Source organism: Struthio camelus, chromosome 7, assembly GCF_040807025.1.
Source record: "Struthio camelus isolate bStrCam1 chromosome 7, bStrCam1.hap1, whole genome shotgun sequence".
NCBI lineage: Eukaryota > Metazoa > Chordata > Aves > Struthioniformes > Struthionidae > Struthio > Struthio camelus.
In genome coordinates, this window is record NC_090948.1 from 25,831,374 (window position 1) to 25,857,033 (window position 25,660).

Consider the following 25,660-nt stretch of genomic DNA (forward strand, 5'->3'; position numbering starts at 1 on the left):
CAGTCAAAACAACTTTTCTTCCAGTTTATCCTAGTTGACAGTCGTGAGTAAAAAATAATCCTAATATCAGTATGAATATAGTTTTGCTTTAACTGTGGTTTGCGTAAGTTTTATTTGCTGTTAGGAATAAACACATGCCTCTGAATTTTGAGTCATCAGTAGGTCAAAGATCAGTCTGTGTAATATTCAGATGGTTATTAATGTAAATGGTTCAAAAATACGTATTGGAGCTGTAAGATCTTTGAAAACCTATGTATGAAGTGATAGGATTTGTAACCTCCCTATTAGGTTTGGTATGGGGACATCAGTCTTTCCAGCCCTGAACTGCCAACAACCTTTGTCCTTTATGTTACCTTTAGTTAAAAACAAAGGGGGCGGGAGGAGGTTGAAAGAGGGAAGTACATGAATTTTGGCTGATGGCCATGTCTTTCCTAGAGCAAGAAAAAATCTTGGTAAGATAAATGAGATTGTGGACTTCGATTTGTTTCATTACATGAAAAATATGGGATATTTTGTGAAATTATTTATAAGAGTAAGCATTTCTGCATTTCTGAAATGGCCAAAGTACTGTTATATCAAAGGGAAAGTAGGAGTGGTATGATTGCCAAGATGAGTGTGGTTTTTTTTGTGTGTGTGGTGTTTTTTTTTTATTGTGGGTGTGTTTGTTCTTTCTCTTTTTTAAACTGGAGTCCACTGAAAGAAAGATGTTACTTTCAAAATCATCCGCAATTAAGGAGCGTTCGCAAGATGCTGTAAGGGAGCAGTTTTAGCTGGATAGCTCTGGATTGGTTTTTCAGCCACTGTGACTATTGCTGTTTAAGAATGAGTAAACAAACCAAAAGCTGATTTTTAGTAGTTTCTTTAATTTTATTGAATTATTCATATCATTTTGCTCTGAATACCATTCCGTTAAAAGTATAATGATGGGACAAGTCTATTGAATTATGATTTCTTATTGGCAAGAACAATAGCTAATGGTTTTATCATCTGTATTTGCATAATTTTTAATGTGCAAGTAAAAGATTCTGCAAGTAATATGTACATCCTTTTCCACCACAGAATTAATCATCTCATTCAATGTTATCCTGCCATAACTGACAAAAAATGTCAATGTATTGTATATTTTCTTGAAGCATGACTGAATTGTATATCTCCCACCTTTATCACTTTCACAATTATTTTTGTCAAAGTAGCAATTTGGTATTTCTGCTATCTGTAATGGGGGTGTTACTTAGAATAAGGATTGCATAAGTTTTATTTCTATTTGATACAAGAAAGTGGTATTTCAATTTCCTTTTGTGGTTTATGGAAGAAAACAGATAACTCGGCACTCACTGAAAGTGTACTACTCTGATTATATTTTGAATGTTTATGCTTTGGGGTATACATATGTGGCAACGTTCTAATAATTGGATTTTGAAAAGACGAACAGCAGATAGACCTTCTGACCATTAAGCTTTCAGAAGAATACTCCCCCCTGCCTCTTAATGATATGCCTCAGGGTATGTCTATATAGAAGTGATTTTACTTTAGTGTGGGGGACATCTGTGCTCCTGTAGCTTGGGTAGGAAAATTTTTATCCTGATAGTGTCAGTATTCTTTGGATTCTACTGCTTGATTTAAGCTGATACTAAAGCTTGCTAGTATAAGCTAGTTTCAGTGTCTGTGTTATGTTGTGTTGCAATATAAGGGCATATCTACATGGAACTCTTGCATTCTCAAGAATACCCTTAAAAACAACCACCTCCTTATTCCCTAAACTGTAATGGAGCACAGATTGGAAGGATGATTTAAGATAGCCTGTCACCTTATAGAAGTGTAATGGCATACAGTGGAAAATGAAGAAATGGAGGTGAAGACAAGCTATAATTGATTTGACATATAAAACTAGTACTAGTACTACTGCCCCAATAAATTCAGCAACTGTGAGTTTCCAAAGAAACTTTTTGAGTGTGTACAGCTTCCAGACTTTGAAAAGTTTGCATGTTTTTCTTATTCTGGTTGCATAGTGCAGTTGATAGGACTTTTCAGGCTGGAGGAGATACCTGATCCATTGAATCCACTGTCTTTACCCTAACCTAGTGGTTTCAGAGGAAGGTGCAAGGAAGGTCCATGCCAGATGGAAATGTGATAGAATGCCTTAAAATCGAGGGTTTTGTTTAAAGGCTATTGCTTATCTTGTAGAATGGAAGAATATTCAAGCTATATCAAAGGTCAGTTTGCATATTTGTATGCTCTTATAGCTGAAGAATAAGCAGTTTTCTGTGTGTTCTGGAGTTGACTCTTGTGTTCAAGAATAATGTTCTTAAGTTCTAACTTTTCTTGTTTTTGGTGGTGGTGGCTTTTTTTTTTTTCTTGTCAACACTAGTCATGTATTAGAAAGGTCTATGTGGATGAGTAAGATGATAAACTTTGCAATACTAATGTGATGCAAAATGGGCATTTATCCTGGTAAATAATGTGTAATAATACAGTAAAACATCAGTTAAATCTGATTTTCTAAACTTAGGATTTTGAGAAACCAGGAAGGCCACCGAGAATAAATCGGTTTGCCCATCTCTGTAGCTTTTGTTAAGGTGTGTGTTTTTTGTCTTCCCTTAGTAAAGCTAACTATCACTTGTTTATTTTTAAATCTAGCCACGAGCTGATCCCATTCCAATATGTAGCTTTTGTTTGGGGACGAAAGAATCAAATCGTGAAAAAAAACCAGAAGAACTGTTGTCTTGTGCTGACTGTGGCAGCAGTGGTAAGTTGGCTGAATTTACAAATGTTACAAAACGTTTATGAGTAGATCTGTTTTTAAGGGATTATGAATACTCCTGGAATGTCAAAATCTGGACAGAAATCTAGAACTGAAACAAGATGAGGGAAAAGGCCTCAAACTTTTTGACTAAAAATCTACTCTAGACAGCTGCAAATGAGACTTTGAATTTATCTTTAGATATGAAGTGTAGATGTGCTGGGCAAGTTAACAGGAGGGCTAGATTTCTAAAATACAGGAATTTTGTGATGGATTGGGATCTACCTTTGATCTATAAGCTCATTTTTCTAACCAAATAATAGTCAATAACTTTGCTTTCACTGATTTACAGCCTTTAAGAACCTTGGGAACAGTGGAAAAAATGTTTAGCAGTCTTTGCAGATATGTATCCTGCATTATTTAATTACTTTTATAAAATTGTTTTATTATTGGAGTGATAATTTGAATAGTATTTCAAATAATTTACTAAAGGTATTAGTGAAGCATCAGTCCAGTATTTTCCTTTACAGGGAATATGTATGAGGGGGAAAAGACAGTTCAAAGAAGAACAGGTTGTTGGGCTCTTAACACATGAAAATCACTGAATTGGGGAAATATTTTTAAAAGCGTAAAGGATTCTGGCAGTTAATGACTTGGATGCTTACCTTCCTATGAAGTTACATTAATAAGGCAAAACTTAAAGCCAAACAAACAAACCTCGAAGAAACAAACTCTTTTTTTACTTCATATTCTTTAGCTATTGTGAGAAACTGACTTCCCCCTTTACTAGTTTTCATTGCCATGCCCAAAGTGTTTATAGTATGATAACATGAGTTTTTATATCAATAACCTTTGTTATGATGCATAGGCAGGCTTTTAATATTAAATCCTTGCTTCTTCCCTTTCAAAGAGTTGCTCTATTTGGTATAGCAGGATTCTACTTTGTTGCCTATTTCCTTAAAACATATTTGTGAGAATGGTGGTAGAGCTAATATTAGCAGGTACAGCAGCCAGTGTGCGGGGGGTGGTTGAAGAAAAAGGGTGGCATGTTGTGACTTTTGTGCCTTTTGGGAACCATGGTGGTGTTTTTCCAGCCAAATTTGCAAGTTGATGACAGTGGCAAACCAGAGGCTACCACTTGTCAGGCACAAGGTAATGGCAGTCTACTGATTGCATATACCTTGCCCCTTTGTGCAGAAGTGACTCTTGCTGACTTACTGCAGCTGTTCCAAATACAGGTGGTTCCCCTGAAAAAGAGGTCATGTGAATTAATATTTAGAACAAAATATTGTAGCACAATGCATCTTTCTGAGTACTGCTTAGGCATGGATGATATCCAGCATGTTCTTGGCCTAGATTATTTCTCATCCTCAAAGGTTTCACTAAAAACATGGGCTAATCCTTTTAGCCAGTCTACGCCAGAAAAACCTTATGGCATAAACTGATCAGAGATTTTCATATCTCAAACTCCACAGTTTATCTATTCTGGAAATAATCCTCTGTATAAATAGCTTTATACTGGAAAAGGAGTCATTTGGCCAGTATTTTATGCCACTCAGGTGGACTGCTTTTAATTGTGCCAGTAAAATAACATCTGCCTCCATAAGCTACCACTGCATGAGGGAATATTTTTCGCAAAGCTTTTTGCGATGCAGACCATCCCTTCCCAGCTAAAAGATAAACCCCTGGTTGTGATGCTTAAGGAGTCGCAAGCTGCAGCTTCCAACTGCTTGCTGCTACCCCTTCCTCTGAGCTGGCACACGTGGTTGCACGTGAGCCGGATTGAGGAACAAATGTAGTTTGAACTATCAAGTTTCTTGCTGGATCAGTTCCCCAGTCCACTTCACTGCAGAGCCATATGAACTTTTGTGCCAGCATGAAGAAGAGGGAAGTGCTCGGGAGGGGAAATGAGCAGAGAAGCGGTAGGGACCGCTTAAGCCAGCAGCGGTTGTGAGGGCTGGAAGTGAAAACACTATTTGAGTGTCTGTACTGTGTGCTTAGTGTCTTTAAATGTGAAGCACCTACATATCATTATTTTATAAGTGTGTTGCTGAGGATAATTAAGAAACAGCTACTATGTTGTAATGGAGAGCTATGTAAGGCCTTGCATAAAAACTAAACTGTGGCTCTCTAAACCAAAAGTGTATTTTCAATTAATTAAGGTATGTTTTTTTCAGTTGCCTGCTTCTGAAACCAGGAAAGGTGGTGTTTGGTTCATTTGTTTTTTAATCAGTGTGTTTCCTAATATATTTAAATAAATAACTAAACACTGAAGTGAGGAAGCTTTTGGCTTTTTCCTAATAGGGGAAAAAGAAACCCTATAGGTTTCTTCAAAGTGTCTTACTTATGTTTTACAATATTTCTGTACTTTCAGATCTATGTTTTAGTATTTGGAAGTTTAATAGGATTTATGCTTGGTTATAATCCCTGGTTGTTCTGCAATCACAGTTTATATTAATCAGGTGATCTTAGATATCAACTATTCTGTTATGTAATAATTCTCTAGTAGTTCTAAAGCACATTAAAACTGGAAGCCTTGACTTTCATGGATCAGCTTCCATTTGAATTAACACTGATACATCCTCACTGCCTCATTAACACTAAATTATCTTTAATTAGTTCCTCAGATGTATTAGATATACAGAATGAAATGTTAAGACTGCCAGTCAGATTGCTGGATGGCTAAACTTTAGCCATTGATGCCTAACTAAAATAAGAACCAATCTCAGTGCAACATATAGCAAAAGTTCACTCAAGTGGAGGTTTGTTGTAATTGACTTGTTTTGCACATTTCAGGGTATCTCAAACCCAGTCTTATTATATAACAAACAGAAATTGCATGTTGCAATTGCAGAAATTGTGGTTTAGTTGATCAGAGATTAAATTGCAGTGCCCACTACTGGCATGTCTACTTTCCCTTATGTTTTTCTTGTCCCTTCAGGTTATGCTTCTCTGACCTAAGAAACAAGGGAAACTTTCTAGATATCTGCACTTTTCTTTTCTTTTTTCTTTTTTTTTTTTAGTGTATGGTGCATTGGGGAAGATTACATTACATATTTGGGCAGTGGAAATAAGATGCACTGCTATGTCATTCTGAACAGTGTGTGTTCTAAAGGAGTAAAATGACAAAGATGTGAGAGAACAAATCCTGAGTACTAAAGCAAATAGTGTTTCTCTCCTTTCTAAGTCTTGCTTTCCTCATCTTTTGATTTTGAAAAATCAGCAGACTTGAGAACTGGAACCAAATTACTTCCATTTTCCAAACCAAGAGAGGTGCAGAAGGTGTTAGAGCTACTGCTGTTTTTAAAAGGGAGTTGAAGTTTTAGAAAGAGAAGGGAGAAGAGGTAGAGTTAGTGGAAGTATAATATCTAAAAATAGAAAATGGACAAAGGTAGAAAAGATGTGGGTACTGTCCCTTCAAACAAATAACATGTTAGGCTGAGAAAGGAAAAGGATTAGAGATCAAAGACATGGGCAGGGAAGGCAGAGCAGAACAAAGGCATCAGAGTCCATGTAAGAGCAGAAGGAACAAGAGGATGTGTGGAAGGGAGTATGCAAAGGTTGCTTTAGGAGGGAGATTAGGGTCCAAGTTAAGAATAAGGGAATATGGAAATTGCTTTCTACTCTTGGCTGGTGGCTAGTTGCTAGGTTGGCTAGTTGCACGGAACAAACTAAGAAAACTACGACTGGAAAAACATTTTTACACTGAGGGAAGTGCCCAAGATAGATAGATGTCCTGATCCTATCTGCTTATAATTAAGGTCACCCCAGTTAATAGTGCTCTTTGTCTAAAAGGTTATAGGAGTTTTTTACGAGTTATGTAGTAGACTAGTTCCCAGTGTTTTTATTTATAACCTGGAATACCTGGAGATATTAGCATGTCTAATGCTAGATATGATATTAGCATCTCTAGCACTGTACACAATTGTCACAATTTGTCATGTAAAATTGTTCTCATTTAAAACATTACCTATTTTGTCACAAATCCTTTGAAGAATAGGCATAAGGCTCAATTAGTTTATGAAGGGGGGGGAAGAGGACTAGTTGAAGGACTTCTCTAGGTCACAAAGGAGTGAGATTCTGTTTTAACTTTCAGATCTCACCTATTTTTTACCTCAGTAAGGCATTCAGTTTATTATAAATCTTAACCTTTTCTGACTGGGGTGGATAATAGTGGAGTTCTTAAAGCAGAGAGATTTACTGAAAAATAAACCCATGTCCGTTCCTGGTGGAGATTGACAACTTCACATGACTTAAATTTCCTGTCATCTGTCAAACTTCCGTACTACAAAATATTGATGTTGCTGAAGTTTAAAAGAAAATCAAGTGGGTTGAACTGGGGCTAATTACCATCTAAGCACTTGAAACTAGAGATTGATCAAGCAGTGAAAAACCTCTTGGCAGATCTATCCACTTTTGGATATGCAGAAAATAGATAGTGTTTTCTTGATTTCAGTTCAGATCAGCTAGTGCTGAGATACTGGGGATCTTTCACTCTTCAACTCTTTGAAATGTAAAAAAGATGGCTGTAAAATTACTGAAGGTCACAGTGATTCAGGTTAACTGACTAACCTACAAAAGTAGTCAAACCACAAGTTCCTTTGAAAAATGAAGCCTGTGCTGATTACCACTTCATGTCTATTAGGAATAGCTCACTTCTTGTTAACAATGTTTTTCTACTTTGTAAATTTGTGTCCACAGTGTGTTTTTAAAAAAAAAAAAAAAAATATATATATATATATATATATTCTGTCCTGCTCAGGAAGAACAATACCATACCATATTTTTGAAATCTGAAAATGTCAGCGCTCTCTCTGCTAGTGTTCACCTAGGGAAGTTATAAAAGAATATGACAAATGCATGGTGATATTTCCCATTTGCATTCTTTGAGCCTTCAGTTATTTGTGGCTCAAGGAGTCACAGGCAGAATCTATGTTTAATCCTAATGGCTTTTTATGTGAATTTTTGTCTAGTACTATAACCTTTAGAGATATTTAAAAAAAAAAAAAAAAAGTGTTAAGCTATAAAATCGCTTGAATGAGGAAACACTATGTTGGCTGATAACAGGGAAATAAAGTAATCCCATTATATATAATGCGTGCATAGTTACTGACCGGTGAGAATCAGCCTGTCTTAGGGAAGTAACTGAAAAGGGTAAATGTAAGGGAAAGTTAGAATCAGCAGCTTAAACCTCATCTTTTCTTGAAGAAAAATCATTTTTGTGTAGGGTAGATGCGTTAAGTTTGGGTTATGCATATGGGGGCAATTGGTTTATGATAACACTTCAACATGTTAACATAGCTGTTCAGTCATGGTGGTTGAAATAAGAGTTTGTATTATATTGATTATTAATATCAGCCACTCCTATTATATTGGTTATTAATATCAGCCACCCCAGGGAGCTCTTTTCTTCTTGCTTAGTGGACTTTTTTTAAATGAAGCACTTGTTAAGCTTTAGTGCAAGGCACAATGTTGCATTGAACTTAAACTGTGCAGTTAGCCAGTGCATTTATCATTGTCAAGAAAATTAGTCACATTGTAAGTACATAATCAGTTTTAAACACAAAAATCTGTTAATATCTGTTAAACTGTACTCTAAGAATCAAATGGCAATGTTTTTCACTACCTTTTTATTTTAAAAACTACTCTATTGATGAATTTATTCTTGATTGTTCTTTACTAATTGATGATATCCCTGCTTTTTATTTTGGAGACTTATGATTTTTGGGTTACTTTAATTTTCTTTTGAAGTTTAACAAAAAGTAGGTTAAACCTTGAGTGCACGCACTAAGAGGAGATGATCAGCGCAGGTTTTGGATTTTGAACTGGTCTATTCAGTCAGTCATCTTTGCAGTCCATGCCTCAGGCTCATGAAAGATGAAAACAGCAAATTATTATGGATTAACCTGTATCCTTTTTTGTTGTGGTTTAGCTTGGTCAGTGAACTGGGAAATATACAGTGGGTGTAACATGGAGGAGAAGGTCTGGATCACCCTGACTAGATAATTAACTGCAGGAAAGCACATGCAATTTCTTGTCCTGACTCTGACAATGAGATGACAGTACCCCTCATGCATAAGATGCTACTACAGCAGCACAGCATCAGGGTTTTTACCTTTCTGACTACTTGTGGGTTGATGTCTTTCATAATCTCTGAATATAATACTGGCAAAAAGTACTTCCCTGGAAAGAGTTTATTCTTTCCTGTTTAGCAGCACTTTTATCTCTCTGGATTAAGAATAATTCTGTTGAGGCTGTTGAAGACGTGGAAAGTCATTGCCAGTATTGTCTGAGATCTTGAGTTAAGTGGAAAAGTCACTATTTAGGCCTTATAAACTACCATAAAAAGAAGGTGGCCCTACCAGGGAATAAAATAAAATTTCCATGGGAGAAGATAGTTTAGCTACTGTTTTCTTCTGCTTTAAACCATCTTTTGTAACAAAGGTCTCCTGTGACAGTTGTCCATTTCATTTTTTTCTTCTTACTGTTCTGAAACTTTGCTGATTATTTAAAAGCAAGCAACATATTGAAATGAAAAATGCTTGTAGCTTGGCTCTTAAGTTTCTGTGGTAGATACTTGCAATATTTAGAGACAAATTACTAATAGAGCTTTATATAAAGCTATTGTCTGCATTTATATTGCATTGCTGTAAAAAGAGTGGGTTCAAGTGTGCCAAAGTAACTTTTTCGGAACCAATGGCAGTTTAAGTGAAAACCTAAATTCAATCTTAAGTGCTTATGAAATCTATTCACATGTCAGTTACAGTAAAAGTCAGCATTCTACCTCTCTTGACACTTGTTTTATGGCAGTTATTCCATATGTTATTTGCATGAGGTAAATAAGGTAATGTATTGCAAGTTCTGAAAACAGCTAGAGCTCTTAGGGTTCCAGTGGAGCTGGCTGCATTCTGTGTTGAGCGTAAGAATTAGATTTCTCTTAAATCTCAAGGAACTTCAAAAAAAAAAAAAATATATATATATATATTTTTTTCAGGGCATCCATCATGTTTGAAATTCTGTCCTGAGTTAACAACAAACGTGAAGGCCTTAAGATGGCAGTGTATTGAATGCAAGACATGTAGTGCCTGTAGGATCCAAGGCAAAAATGCGGTAAGTTACTGTTAAGTGTTATCTGACATCTCTTTGTTTATGCTAGCTCTATACTTGGCATGTATGAAAATAAAAGTCTCTGATGTACAATCTCTAGCAATACTGTATTAAGTCTCTTTTTTCCCTCCTCTTCCTCCTCTCCCCTCCCCCTGCCCCAATTTAGGATAACATGCTCTTTTGCGACTCCTGTGATAGAGGGTTCCACATGGAGTGCTGTGACCCACCACTTTCCCGAATGCCAAAAGGTGATTAATGAAAAATCCTTTCATTCAGTCTTTTCTCATATGAAGTGACCAAAACCTCTTGAGCATGCTAATTTTTCAGCTGGTAAACACTATAGTTTCCATCAAGTCAAAATCAAGACTTTATTTTTCTTTACCTGAGATTTATTCTTGGGAACGTTTTATGGTCAATTTCATAATGTAACTTTATTTCTTGGCCTGTTTGTTAAAAGCAAAGTTTTGCAGAAGCTATAGTTGAAAATGTTTGGGATATATGCACATTACAAAAATCTTTAAAATGTTTCCAAAAGCCTTCTTCATACCCTTTCTAATGGTAATTTAAAAAACAAACAAACAAAACACTTGTATCTTCAGGTTCTGTGTTTTATCCCTAGATTTCTGGTATATAGTACCTTTTAATTCTGCTCTTGTATCTTAATGGCTTTCCCTGTTTAATTCTAAAATTTTGCAAAGCATCTTTTTTCAACTTTGTTAAATCCTCTAGCCTTATTTATAGTAAATAAATGGTCAAACATGACCGTCTAATGTTAAAAGGCTGACAAATTGAAGTTTTTTAATTAAAAAAAAAAAGTGTGATCTGTGTGGTTGTGGTGTGTGGTTTTTTTTTTTTCCCCAGCACTTAGCTTAGATTGCTTTGTAATTTGCACATAGCTTTTTTTACCTCTATTAATTGTATCTGAAGAAAGATCTAGTTTGTGTAAGGAGGGACAAGTTAGACCAGAAACTCTTCTGGAACCCATTTGCTCACCATCTTTTTCTGTGATCCTTGTTGTCACTTTTTCCCTTTCCAGGAGCGCTTTGCTTCCAAAAATTCCAAAATATAGGTAAAAGTGGATCATTTGGCCACTTTCCCTTCCGTATACTCTGTTTAGAAGAGGATTTGTTGCACTTGTGAAGTTGGCATGTATTTTAGATGCTTGCAGTACAAATTAAGTAGACTGTGTAAAATTAATTTTTGTTTTCCCTTTTATGTAGGGATGTGGATTTGCCAGGTCTGTAGACCAAAGAAAAAAGGCAGAAAGCTACTTCATGAGAAAGCTGCCCAAATAAGGCGACGATATGCAAAACCTATTGGACGACCGAAAAATAAACTAAAGCAACGAATGTTGTAGGTTTCTCTTTAAATTTTTTAACGCTTCTCCGAGCATAATTGTACAGAAGTTGACCTAAACTCAACAACTGTTTTTAACTGTGATTCAATTTGGGGAAAAGAAATGGTGAGAAGTAATCCTAGTACACACATTTCGGTCTGATGGTCAGTAACTTCTTAATTATAGCGGTTATTTTTGACCTTATGTCAGAAAAGGATTGAGGGGGGGACCTTTATACAACATACTCTTATCAATGCATTTTTTTAAATAAAACTTGTACCTGTAACAGCTACAAACAAAAGTTTATCTAATAATGTAACACAACTTTTTTTTAAATAAAACTTAAAATGACTGAAGCACGTACAGAGTCCACACCAAGTGGATAATAAATAGTTGATTACTACGTGCAGCGTCAGGACACTGTTCTACTCAAAGTTCTGCTTAAACAGTGTAGAAGTAGCCTTGATATCAGTTCTTATCAGCTCATGAAACCCATTCCCAAGAGCAAGCAATGTAAGTACTACAGAAGTTTTGGTTTTAGTGTTACCCTAGGAAAAAAGGGTTACTTAAATTGTGCTGTGTTAAGCAGCCGTTGGTTACTAGGGGAAAAGGCTGCAGTTGCTTTTACTTCTGAAGAATATCTCTTTATCGAAGACAAGAGCGCTATAATTCTTCTGGCATTTATCTTTCCAGGTAACACTGTAATTGGACATCTTAAGGCTTGATTGGAGGATTGTTTAGGTAGATTTCAAAAGCAGAGCTGACAGTACATTCAGTGTTAAACAGGAACAGGTTCTATGTTAATGCTAGCGGCATGTTGTCCTCAATCATGTGTTCCTATCCACATACGGATTTCTTCTTCTCCTATTTAAGTGTCTCTTTGGCCATGTCAACTGAGCAGCTGAAAAGTTTTCTGGCTCTACTACTCATTCTGTTATGTGGTTGTTACCGTACCATTTTTCTTTGCAGCCTAAAAACCTGTCTGGTATTCTTCAGAGTTCTACAGCATGATAGCTGCTGTAAAATTTTGGTGAATTTTGCCAAAGAAGAATTTCTGGAGTCAGTGCAGCCAGTGTGTAATGCTTCCAGTGTTGTCGTTCCCTCCCCCCCCCCCCTTTTTCTTTTTTTGACCTTGACAGTATAGCATCTTAGCCTAGTTGATGTACTCAGTGCTGTGCATGTTGCTGCTTTCTCATTCCCCTTCTTTCTCTCTGCCAGAATCTCTTGTTTTGGTCTTTTTGGTCCATGTCCTAAAGTTCAGGGCATGTGTAGCTTTAGGAAAGTACTACAGGACAAAGATGGTACGTGGCACTACATGAAAGCAAAAAACATAGAGCTGGAGTAGAAAATGTGTGTTAAAGAAGACTAAAGCATTCTTTTAATTCTGCCTTCTCTTCCCGACTAAACTTATATATTTGAAGGTATCAGTCGTTGGAATAGCCATACAACTTTCAGCGTTTTAACATCTTGAATTTTCTGTGTGTTATTGTGTGTGCATGATAAAAATACTCCCTATATCTCTAGCTACACCTCTGCTTTTTCCCCTTTGGGAATTCCTCAGCTTTCAGCCTGGAGGTGGTGATTCAAATGTAGTATTGCCATTTTGCTTCTCTTAAAACATGTCACTGATTTGGGCATTCCAGAGGATCTAGTAGAAATACCTGTCTGATGCTGTAATTGTGCCTTTCCTCCTTCCTCCAACATGTGAAGGATAAGTTGCAAAAGTTGCGTGGGTTTTGCTGTTACACTATGCTACTAGGGTTCTGAGCTCCAACTTTTATTAAGTGTTATGTTAAAAGAAGCATAAGTTGTTTTAGTTTTGCATGATTATGAGTAGCATGTAAGATGCTAGAGTAGAATAGTGCTTTAAGGGTGGCTGATTCTTATCTTTGCATATTAAATATTTGCAATACTATAGGCATATTTCTATTACTGTTTTTTTAATGTACATAGAACAAAGTAATCTTGTTTTGGAAGAGTAATGATTAGGGGATGGAATAAAAAAAAATTCTCATGGACTCCTGCTTAGAAATGATAATGGAGTATGGAAGATAGTGTAATAAATAACTGAGCGATCCCATGAAATACAGCAAGATTGGCTAATGTCACTTAGAACTATTCATGTAGTGTAAGGAAAATCTATCTGGAAGTACTAGAATAATTTTTTTACCTATTGAACATATGAGGAAGCCCTTCATGGGCAAATTATTGTGTAGGATTAACTAAAACCAGGTGTGTGTCAGCCTCTGGCACTGGTGATTAGCACATCTGGTAGCAAGAGTAGATCTTGCTATGGACACAAACTTATGGCACCAAAGAGTTCAAAAGACTTTTTTGTTTTTTGTGTTGCTGCTGCTTAGGAGCTAACCAAATTTAAGGACATGTGAGTGGAAAAGGGGCCAGTTTTTAGACTGGTGGGCCACTGAAGTTCAGCAAACCAGATGGTAGCCCCAGGCTGTTCCATCTCTAATTAAAAGTAACCTGTTGGAATTAATTACTTCAGCATCTCAATTAAGAAGGCAAAATCTGTGGAAGAAAACTTTCCTCTGCAAAATAAGCTTACCTCAAAGAGGAGGGTGAAAAAGGAAATGGAATTGTTTGGTGCAACTATGTAGTTTTATTTGGATTAGCAATTTGATCAGGCCTCCTGATACCTATTTATTCAAATATTTTTAAATGTTCAGTTTTTGTACACTTACAATATACTGCTTTTCAGTGTATTCTTCAGTGTTGTTCGTCACTCATTGACAATCAGCTAAATTGACACTTCTGCTGTAACAAGTGTTGGCTTTCAGCATGCCCTTTATCTTTCTAGCCTTTTAGGCAATATTCACCCCTTTTCCTCCTCAACATATTCTGTGTTAGGCCCAAACAGTTTGTGACTCTTCTTTGATCGCTACTTGGTCTTAAGGTTTTGCTCCTTCCCTCTTTATATATAGAAGTTGTTGGTTTTACTATTTATTTACTATTGTTATAATTTCAAAAGAAAACAGGTTTTTCAAAAGAAAACTTTGGTTTTGCTGCAATGCTACTCATACACTGCCTCACTTTGCTTTTAGATCTTTGGTGGTCTCTCTTAAATACTAGTGCTTATAGATGTAATCGAACAAGGCTGTGGGGAAAAATGGCATTTTCTTGAAAAATTGACTGCTGCTTTAACGAACTGATAGACCCTCCATACAGTTTAAACAAATGTTGTGATGAAGTTAATAAAGGTTTTGATATGCTTGATGTGATTTGTTAGCATTGAACATTTGCATCTCCTTGTTGTGTGTAATTGCTTGTATGGTGATGAAGCAGTTACTGTGCTCAAACGTAATGCTTTAATGCTTTTCTCCAAAGACACACACCTTTCTGTCGTGCCTAAAAGTAGGTGGTACCTGTATACTTGGGGGATTTTGCTCTCCCAGGTGCTTCTATTTATATGTTCCATTAACTACCTTAACGTAACAGCTGACACCTAACTTTTCTTATTATGTGAATTGTATGTCCAAGTTGCGTATGTCTTCCTAAATTTCTTTCAAGTTTCTTTTAGGAAAATGGTGTAAGTAACTTTATATAAACTGTAGAATTGTTTGTTAGTAATTTTATAGCTTTTTAATGATGATTTTTATTTTCCAAATTTTTGCATAGGTCTGTAACCAGTGATGAAGGATCCATGAATGCATTCACAGGAAGGGGGTCACCTGGTAGGGGTCAAAAGACTAAAGTCTGTACCACACCTTCATCTGGTCATGCTGCATCTGTGAAGGATTCAAGCAGCAGATTGCCTGTTACAGACCCCACTCGGCCTGGTGCCACCACCAAAATCACCACCACCTCCACCTACATATCTGCCTCTACACTTAAAGTTAACAAGAAAACCAAAGGGCTCATTGATGGCCTTACTAAGTTTTTTACACCATCACCTGATGGTCGCAGATCACGAGGTGAAATAATAGACTTTTCAAAGCACTATCGTCCAAGGAAAAAGGTGTCTCAGAAACAGTCATGCACTTCTCTTGTGTTGGCTACAGGTACCACACAAAAGCTAAAACCTCCACCTTCTTCACTTCTACCCCCAACCCCCATCTCTGGTCAGAGCCCCAGTTCACAAAAATCCAGCACTTCCACTTCTTCTAACTCTCCCCAAAGTTCTTCCAGTCAGTCAAGTGCACCCTCCTTTAGTAGCCTTCCTAATAACAGTCAGCTAAAGGGACTCTTTGATGGACTTTCTCATATCTATACCACTCAGGGACAGTCTCGAAAAAAGGGCCACCCAAGCTATGCACCACCCAAGCGTATGCGTCGTAAACCAGAATTATCTTCCACATCAAAATCTAATAGCCGTTTCTATGGAAAGAAAGAGGTTAGAAGTAGGTTTATTTCTCATTCCTGTACCTCTGGATGGGGTGTGTCTAGAGGACGTGCTTTTAAAGCAATTGCTCACCTCAAGCGAACAACCTTCCTTAAAAAGCACAGGATTCTAGGCAGATTAAAGTATAAAGTGACCCCTCAGATGGGGACCCCCTCACCAGGGAAGGGGAGCTTGGCAGACGGAAGGATTAAACCTGATCAGGATGATGGTAAGCAAAGGTCAAAGCGCCAACCAAACCTGCGTCCCGTCCAAAACCGAGATTCTTATTTTGTCACATAGGTCTTAGCTACTTCTCTTGTTCTTACTTCACTTTCATACAAAAGCAACAAAACTTTGACCTTGTATCTAATGCTGACTAAACCTCCAAAGTGTGTTTTCTGACTAATACCACACCACCTTTTTATTATTTTTGCATCTGTAGTGACACTAGGAGCCCCAAATGCCTTCATGATGTTGCTTATGGCTATGTAGTACCGCATGAGTTGCCACTTTCCATGCTACTTCCTTGTTCTTTCCCATGCCCTTTCTCTGGCAGTAGTGCTGTCCTGATTGTGTGCTGTCAGTGCTTATAATGATGGGCATTTCAATTCATTTCCCTCTGCTCCATTGCTTTTTCATGACCAAATCCATCGTGCCTCCACAACACTCAATCTGTACTGCTGTAAAATACCTTCTTGTGATTATTTAAGAAAAAATTTATTTATAATGTGTGAATGTACACTTAGCTTAGCATTGGTCTCCAAATTTTTAAAAGTTTTTGCTTAAATTAGCACTGAAAGGGCAGTTTTTTCTCTTATTTTTATTATTTGGTAGAGTGTCCTGCGATTTATCAGGAGACTTATTTCTAGTGATAGAATATATTCTATTTAATGAGGTTCAAAACTGATTTAGTAGAGCTGGACTGTAAAAGCTGAGACAGACAAGCAAGTAATAAAATTGCTCTTGCAACAGCAAATTACAAAACAAGAAGGGGGGAAGGATTCATTCCTGTTATGTAGAACTCCAAATTTATTTGGAATGGGAGGTTGTAAGAGCTATAGTTGCTACAATCCTATTCAGGAGTATTACTCTGGAAAAGCACGTGTAAACTGCATATCTGAATAAACCTTTTGCTGGTTTTAAATAACAGATACTGAAATCAAACTAAGCATCAAACAAGAAAACGCAGATGTATTTCTGGTGGGAAGCAAGGACACTGTTACGCAAGAGGATTTGGAAGTGTTTAAGCAGGCCCGGGAACTCTCGCTGGAGGTAAGGGGTCGTGGGGGAGTTGTCATCTGTGTTACATAAAATGCAGTTATTTCGGTAAATAAAAACTTGATTAGTTTTCAGATGTCTACTCATCTTCATTTTTGGTATGTTCCTTGTGACCTAATATTTCATACTTGCTATGCATTGAATTGGAGAAACACTTTATACAGTTACGTTCTACTAGATTGGAGACAAGGCATCCCACTGGAGTGGGTCAGAAGAGTGACGCCTGGGAATAGATTTTGAAAGATGCACTTGGAGCATTTTGGACATAGGACTACCACTGACTAAACATGGAGTTGCATAGCTGACATCCTGGTCAGGACTGAGAGGATGTTGGTCAGTAAGAATGTGCCTTGATCACTTTTCTCTGCACAGAAAGCAGCCACTATGAAAAGTTAAGTCTGTCCCATCAAATACTGTTTGTAAGAAAGAATCTGGGTTTGGTGGGTTTATTATTGTATTTTACCCCAAGATTTAACACATTTTGAGCTCAAAAATGATAGACTTTTTCTAGTAGTTGAAATGTTTGAGCTAAATCTGACTAAAACTTTACACCAGCTGGCGTTTATGCCCTTCTTTAGGGTATGTAGTAGAAATTTAAAGCTTGCTGAGATTGACCTGGTTTTCTTTGCCAAGGAAGCTCTAGACATGGCAGGTCACTCTTCCCTTAGCAAAAGAGGCTTTTACTCTTCAATGAAATGAACGAGCCTTACAGGCTTCCATGTTGGAAGAAGCTCCTCACAAGTCAATCATGAGGAAACTTTACCCTTCAAGCAAGCAGTGTCTCTGGGAAGCAGGGTCAAAAAGGAGGTCCATATAATGCTGCAACTGCTGCTTTTAATAAAATTTTGTCATAAACCAGTATGTCTTTTATCTTTTTCAGTAATGAAAGTCGCTTAATTTTTTCAAGTTAGAGGTACCAGAACTGACATTATCTGGCATGGGTCAATGCATTGACCTTGATACGGTCTTAATTCAGAGAGTGTTAACCACCAAATGCAAACCATTTAAAGACCAACTTCTTTATTAGCTGGTATTTCCATTTGCTAATGGAACTGGTTCCCACCTCCTGCTCCCTTTCTTTCTTTCCTTTTCTATCTTTCATATGCAGTCCAAAAATGTTATATGGTAAGATTTCTAAAATTGATATCAATTAATTTAAATATTTTCCATGTTTCTTCTTTCATTTTATTTAGCCAGCCCTTTAGAATCTAGTAATCATTTTCTTATCAGCTCAGCTTTTCTGTCAGCTGAGGTTAACATATTTTAGTATGTTGTTGACTGTTATCAGATGAAAACCTGTGAACTCCAGAAAGGATCCCTTTTCACTCATTGTTTTGACAAAAGGACAGATTAGAATTTGAACTAGGACTTTAGAAGCATCCTCCTGCTAGATGCTTCAGGAGAGGAGGATTGAGGCAGTTGTGCTTCTTATTTGGCTGGGCCATACATCTATTTGCATGCACTTGTTTGTAAGCACTACTCTTTAACTTTATTCTTACTTGCCTGGCACCTTAAAAAAAGAAGTTGTATGTTTTATAGCTAGCTGTCTGCAGATTCTGTCCTCTCTCTATCCAGGCTGGAAGAACATAGGCAACTAATTTGAATGTTCTAAGTTTGTCAGGTCTTCATTGGCTGAAATTGATGTTTTAAAAAAAAACATCTTTCCTTTTGCATGTTCTATAACTAATGTTTTGCTTTTATTGCACCTGACAGAAAATTGGGTGTAAAAACACTGGTGAAACAAGTGGACGATATCCTTCAGTGATTGAGTTTGGAAAATACGAGATCCAGACCTGGTACTCTTCGCCTTATCCACAGGAATATGCAAGGTAGTGAGTTGTCAAGATCATAATATATTGTTGGCATTTTTACTAATCTTATAGTCTACTTATTTTTAAAAATAATTTAGATTTAGAATTTACTTTTATAATTTTGAGGGAGGATAAGGAGTCCTCTCTCTCTCTCTCTCTCTCTCTCTCTCTCTCTCTCTCTCTCTCTCTCTTTCTTTCTCTCTTTAACTAATTCTATTCAAAGATGCATTAAAAACACTGACTTTTTTTTTAGTCCTGCATAATATTGCAGTGTTTCATGCTTTTTTTTCTCACTCTTCCCCTCCTAAACAGTTTGCAACCAGGTATGCCCAACTTCCAGCCATTCAGAGCAATTACCCTTGTTTGTCATCCAGAAGTTAACTTCTGTTCTGAGGGAGTAAGAAGTCTGCACATTTTAAATAAAATTAAAGTGAGCAATTTGTGGCAGTGGTGTCCCAGTTCTGGTCTCTGCCTTTGCTGGGACACCTGAGTCAGGCAGAGAGCATGAACTAGTATGTGTGCTCAGTAGATCGCTGCTGATTTGTGCTGAATATATGCTTTATGAATCCACTGGATTTATGGCACATGTGGAGATTTGCAGAACTATATGTTCATAGAGCACTCTCTACAGTGGACAACCAAGTTCTATGGCCTGTTCCAAAAAGCCTATACATATTGTTACTGTAAACTGCCTTATCTATCCATCCCTTTCATTCCAAGATACTGTCATCTTTGTATAGTGGGAATGAGGGATATATTGTGAATTGATAATATAAAAATCAAGGGCCAAAAAAGAGTACAGAGCGTTTCTGTTCCATCATATTAACAGAGCTTCTGCAGTGTTAATATTTTCATTTCACTGTCATAGCCCCTTATTTTCTGTCATATGAGACAGAGAGAGATATGTCCCATCAAGTAAATTAATCCCAGACAGAGGTATGATACTGAATAGTCATTAGCATGAGCCAACAGTGGGATGGCATCTGTAGGAGGCAGTGTGATTCTTGCCTCTGTATGCAATGGCATTACATCATGGAATAAAATATTCGTGCTACTTTGATAAGTTTTCTTAGAATCCTGAAATAGTGTAAACCAGTGCTATGACCTCAACGTGATTCAGAGATGTACCAATAACGTCAGAACAGATAGTTTGGCCTCTGCTCTAAGAATTTGTATGCTAATTAAACTAATTTTAGTAAACTGTTTTCCTGCAGTAGTCTTCTACTTCAGCAACTTAAAAATGAAAAAAAAATAGACAGCTAAAAATTCCTGAAAGAACAGGTTTTTTTTCTGGCAGCTAGACCCCCTTGTCAGTTTCATCTAACATCGTGCCTGTGGGTTACCCTGCATCCAGTCTGAACTAAATTCTTCTTGGAGGAGTAATCATCTGTCTTGTCTCTTGTCATGGAGATGGGTGGAAGGGAGACTTTTTGCCTATATATGAACTGTTCGAACTGGCTTCTGTACTTGAGTAAAGTGATAATGTGGCTGGTTGGAGGGTAGCGGGGAGAGGACAGTCCTACCACAGTCTGCTGTCCCATCCAAGTATATGGAAGAGAGTGGGAAGAGAAATATCTCCTAGCCCCTTCCATATCAAAAATAGGGAAAATTAAAGGGGGAAGGAGATTCCCTGTAGCCTGTCATGTGTCTCCTTTTTCCTCATTGTGAAAAAGGGTGGAACTTGAGGTATGACTCCAGTGTGCCTCGTTTGGTGGAGACCATGACAAAAGCTTAGGTGAAATGTGAGGTGGCGGGGATGAAACTGGCATCTAGCTGAGGCTGGACCACCAAACAGTTGCTTAGAGTCCAACTCGGTTGAATCAGATTCACTGTGATTGAATCTGATTTTTGTTGTTTTTTTTATGTTCCCTTCTAACGACTGATGTATATGTTTAATCATTCCCTCTAATGTTCTTTTTAACTTAAGTAGCATTTACTCAGGGTACCTTATATTAAAATGGGGAGGGGCTTGTCAGTTTGTGGTAACTTTTTTGTTTATAGAATTTAACAAATGATTCATTTGTTTTTTTGTATAAAATATCTTTCTAATTTTCATACAGACTACCAAAGCTTTACCTGTGTGAATTCTGTCTTAAATACATGAAAAGTAAAAACATTTTGTTAAGGCACTCAAAGAAATGTGGCTGGTTTCATCCTCCAGCCAATGAAATCTACAGAAGAAATGACCTTTCAGTATTTGAGGTAGGTATATCAAAGTCTAGATTTTTGAAAATAATCAGTTTGCAGACATTGCAGATCAGCTGTAGACCAACGGTGGGGGGAAAACTTTAACATATTTAAACACTTCCATGAAGATTCTTCTTATACTGCAGAAACAAGTCCATCTTCTCTGTCCTGTTCCACCCTGCCCTCTTCTCATGACTGTTACTTTCTCTACACTTGTACATTATGTGTTACTCAACCTTTAAAGGTTCTTGTTGCAGCATGCTCCTTAGATAGGGGCTGCAACTGAAGCCCTTCAGCTGGGCAGCCTTTCCCTTCACAGCAAAAGTGCCTTTCACACCCATTCAGTTTTGGCTATTTGAGCGTTTTGGGTGCAGAGGGAGTAGTGAACATAATGTAAATACCTCCAAGATGTAAAAACAAGAAAAGCAGTTTGCATATTGTTCTAGGAATTTAAATGTAGCATCTAAGGGTTCTTTCTTCCTTTTGGATGTTTGAGAAACTTACCCTGAAGCATCCTGGTTGTTGGATGATGGAGGTTCAGTCTAACTCTGGCCACAACAAGCTGCCTTTTATTTAGAAAGCCCAGAGTTGGCCTTGCGGGCATAGCCCCCTATATCTCAACAGCAGCGTTCAGATGTGCATATTTAACTTTTTAATTTCAGGTATCGTAGAGTCTACTTGTAATTTGTATTTTCATATTGTAAAAATGTCTGTCGTGCCTGATCATTGCCGTTATCTGTTCAAGTAGTGGTAGATACAGTTTTGGAGACATTACTTAACTTAAGAAAAGACCTTAATGCTTGGTTCACTTGCTTGTTTTTGCGACATTAACTCGAAGAAAAATCTGCATTATTCAAAGCCACAGCTAGGTTTCATTTTTTGCTATGTTTTCCCATCACGTGTATTTTTCTGCCCCTTATTCCTTTATGTGAGCTAATTCAGAATCCGTAAGGACATGATTGCAAACAAATAAGTTACGAAAGTAGAAATATTTTTTGCTGGTCTGTTTGGTTCAGCATAGCTATCAGCATCAGGATTGTGTTTCCTTCTTCACTTGGGTGGTTTTTCTACAGGTTATAGATCTGCCAGTAAAACTCTTAAACAGGCTTAAAACTTTTTCCCTGTCAAAAAAACAAGATTATCCTAGTTGGTCTGAAATAATTAACCTCTTTTCCTCCATTACTGGGTGTTAAAAGAGCTGTACAGCACGCAATAATAAGCAAATCCTACTTTCTAGTTGAATTTATTTTTATTAGCCAACCCATGAATAAAAAAAATGATTAAAAAAAGAAAGTTCTGGGGGTGAGGGAGGGAGGGAACACAGAAAATAAGATGCATGTGGAAAGGAATGTCCAGACTCTTTCTCCATTCCTCCTGTCCCCTCTGTTTTAGGCACCTTAATAAGCACTTATCTTCAGACTTCTGAAAGACAGTTTTTGTTCTTGATTTCTAAGACCAGCTTCAAATTGTTGTTCTGATAACCCTAGAGATTTTGTCATGAGTTGATGTCATTCCTAGTAGATACTTTAAGGAATTCTGTGCATCCACTTTCTGTTTGGCAAAATGAAAGGGATGTGGTTTCCTTTCATGCTTTGTTTTTTCCAGAGAAACAGAGGTGAGTTTGGCATTTAAGATTTATGTACTTCTACTCAGAGTGTGACTGACATATTTGAGAGAAGACTTTGACATAGCTTACTACTATGTTGAAGCCAAGAAACTTTGACAAATGTTTTCTTTTGAGGTTATATTCCACTTTTTTGCTCATTTAAAACTGATAAACAAGATGTGTTTGTCTGGAATTGAAGGGGTGTTTTTGCATTTCTGTACAAATGTTCTCATTGAAAATAACTTATGGGATTTGGATTTTCAGACTTTTGGCTTACCCAGTGATAGTTTCTACAGGGTTGATATTCTCATTTAATTTGCACATTTGTTAATAAGTGTGCAAAAGGAGGGGAAAAATCTGGGTGATGGAGTGAATTGTTGAGAGCTTAGTGTAGGTTCTCAAATGCTGTATGCAAGTTTATTTGTTCTGATGCTTTTAGTAGCAGTACCTGATCATTAAATATTTTTTCTTTAATCCAAGTAACACAACTGCACTAAGTCACCTTGAAATCCCTAAATACATCCAAAAGGTTGGTGTTTACTCAGAGTTGTAACTAGGGTTGTGACTAGAAACAGAATAAAACAGTTTCTTTCTCAAGATTGTGCAGATCATTTGGCTGTCTGTGTAAATGAAATACAGGTAGCGACTTTATCAAAGAATATCAGTACAAGCAAATATTTCCATTAAGATTACTTCAAAAAGACTGCTTCTGAGCCTTCCATTTCAGGGAGTAACTGATTGTAATCTGGGAAATCTGCATCTGTGCCCAGATTTTTTTTGTAGCTGTCTGCGTCACAGCTTGACCCTTTATACTAGGAGCATACCTAGACTAATTATAGTAGGGTTTTAAATACAATTAAACAGCAAAAATACTACACTGGGGCTAAAATGATACTGTGCAAGAGAGGTATACTTTCAGGCTAAGTACTATATTTAATACAAAATTGACAACCCATTCGCTGGTCTTACAAGATTCAGCATGCGATTTATTCTTTTTATTATTATTTTTGTGTACACCCTCCTACTGCCAGTCCACAGTTAATGTAGCTTGCTTTTGTTGTTGTCTGCTAGTTGTGTCTGTTTCATTCCAGGAATTAAGTGAAAGGTAAGTCTAACCTGAACAATTAAAAGGTGAAGTTACTTTGTTTAATAAATCCAGATCCTCTGAAGATACTAATGCAGAGTAATTAGTACTGACTGGAGATTTCTTACTTAACAAGAAGCTGGGGCATGTCTCTTCTGAAGCTTTTTTTTTTTCTCCTTTGTAACGTCATCTTTTTCATGTTTCCTTCTAGGGTATGGTTGATTCAAGAAGCTATTTTGTCCTATCATGTTGGTGGCATGGGAAATAACTGCATCTGTCTTGCTTTCTAGGTTGATGGAAATGTGAGCAAAATTTATTGTCAGAATCTTTGTTTGTTAGCTAAGCTCTTTCTGGACCACAAAACCTTGTATTATGATGTTGAACCATTCCTCTTCTATGTCCTTACAAAAAATGATGAGAAAGGCTGCCATTTAGTTGGATATTTCTCTAAGGTAAAAAGGTGTTTCTTTTTCAAAACATTATTTGTAACTCTTCCCGCTCTCCTTTAATACATGAACTTAAATATTTGTGCATACAATTTCAACAGTAAAGTAAAACTTTTATTTCAAAACAATTCAAATCCTCTTCATAAGTCTCAAGTGGAATGTGATTCATCTCAAATACACTAGTACTTTCTTTTCTCAAAGATTAATGGAAATTGAGAATTTATATGCTTATTCAGCTATATGCCTTTTCTTTTCAGGTTGTTTTGTGACTTGTACAGTTGAAAATTAAATTATTTTTCCCCTCCCCTTTAAATTACAAATTTTGCAGAAGTATACCTAGTCTAACTTGTAAAAGCACTAGGCGTTTGAAATGATGTTGATCTGTATTCAGGCTTTTACTGCTAGCTGTTCAAGCTAGCAAATAGCTGTTGGCCACTTGGACATAAGTGACCAACTGTGTGTGTCTTTGCTCATTCTTGTGTGCAGTCTAATCTAATCCAGTTACTTAATGCAATAAGCTTAAGAACTTGAGCTTTAACTTCACAGTGTATTTTTATAGTAGAGGTCTTTATTTCTTGTGGTTTTGCTCTGAATTTTAAAGCAATAATTGCAGTTATGGACAAAAATACTTCTCTGAACTGTCTTGACAAACATTAATAAAAATAGCAGTGAGGTGTAATTAGATATGCCTTAAAAGCTTCTGTTAGTTAATTTTGCCATAAGATGAATTGGCACATGAACAGTTACTGTATGACCTGCATTCTACTTTTCAGAAATTGAGTGTTTTTTCACCTCTAGTCTCACCAAGAAGTGATTTGTATAAAGTCATTAAGAAGTGTAAAAACTATGTCAGAGTACTTGTACACTATACAGTGGTATTCCTGAACTGATTAATTTCTGTGGTGTGGGCCTTTCTGAGATTTAAACAGTGAGATTTACAGACACAACTTGCACTCTCTCTGACCTTAAACTTTCAAATAGCTTATGTCAATCTGAAGTTCACATGGCAGACAAACTCATGTGAACTCTGTTGGCAAGTATTTTCTAGTGGGTTTATTTAAGATATTGCAGGTGTTGAAATGAATCTCTATTGATGTTTAAATGTTTCCTCCCTTTCCTCTTTATTCTTTTTTTTAGCAAGGATGGGTTTTGTTGTCCTGTCCCATTCCCCCCCCTCCCCCCCCCAAGTCCATTTTTCAGTTCTGGTGGTCATAAATTTTTTCCTCAGCAAAACTTAGGAAAATACTTCAGCATCACCTTACATTTCACTGCAATACTGCAATGATTTACTCAGTTGGGCCCCCCTTTTTTTGCATCTGCAATGAGTGCATTTTTGCTGGCAGAAACGCTCTGGCTTTTCTTCCTCAAGTGCAAATACATCACCAGGATGCATAGTACTAAGCAGCAGTCTGAGCCTGTACAGAGAAGATACTGCTTTAGCCTTCATCATACACATAGGAACTAAGAAATCTGAAATATGGCATCAATACCTGCTCTCACAGCTGAAGAAATGTTTGGAAACCAGCATATTGGCATTTGGTTCTCTCAGTGTCCATCACTGATCTGATGTCATCTTAGGCACGGAGGCTAAATTAGTAGGTGATGTCTTGCCTATCTGTGTGTTTTCCCCAGCTTCTTGTCAGTTATGCTAACCTGTATGTTCCTAGTTGATTTATTCGGTCTCCCTCAAATCTATGTAGTACTGACTTTTATTTTCTGTGTGATCTTT

At 36.9% G+C, this 25,660-nt stretch overlaps 1 protein-coding gene across 7 annotated transcripts in view; it reads left to right on the top strand.

The window, feature by feature from the left end:
- KAT6B (lysine acetyltransferase 6B) overlaps positions 1–25,660 on the top strand; it is a 125,066-nt gene that overhangs the window by 61,345 nt on the left and 38,061 nt on the right. For 3 of the 7 annotated variants that reach the window (XM_068950482.1, XM_009671202.2, XM_068950481.1), the window contains exons 3-11: positions 2,638–2,746; positions 9,735–9,850; positions 10,014–10,095; positions 11,068–11,200; positions 14,817–14,872; positions 16,670–16,791; positions 18,511–18,626; positions 20,669–20,810; positions 23,776–23,937. In XM_068950482.1, coding sequence (XP_068806583.1) covers positions 2,638–2,746; positions 9,735–9,850; positions 10,014–10,095; positions 11,068–11,200; positions 14,817–14,872; positions 16,670–16,791; positions 18,511–18,626; positions 20,669–20,810; positions 23,776–23,937 — 1,038 coding nt within the window. Of the gene's footprint in view, positions 1–2,637; positions 2,747–9,734; positions 9,851–10,013; positions 10,096–11,067; positions 11,201–14,816; positions 15,749–16,669; positions 16,792–18,510; positions 18,627–20,668; positions 20,811–23,775; positions 23,938–25,660 lie in introns of all 7 variants that reach the window. The other 4 variants (XM_009671201.2, XM_068950480.1, XM_068950479.1 and 1 more) reach the window with 2 other exon arrangements.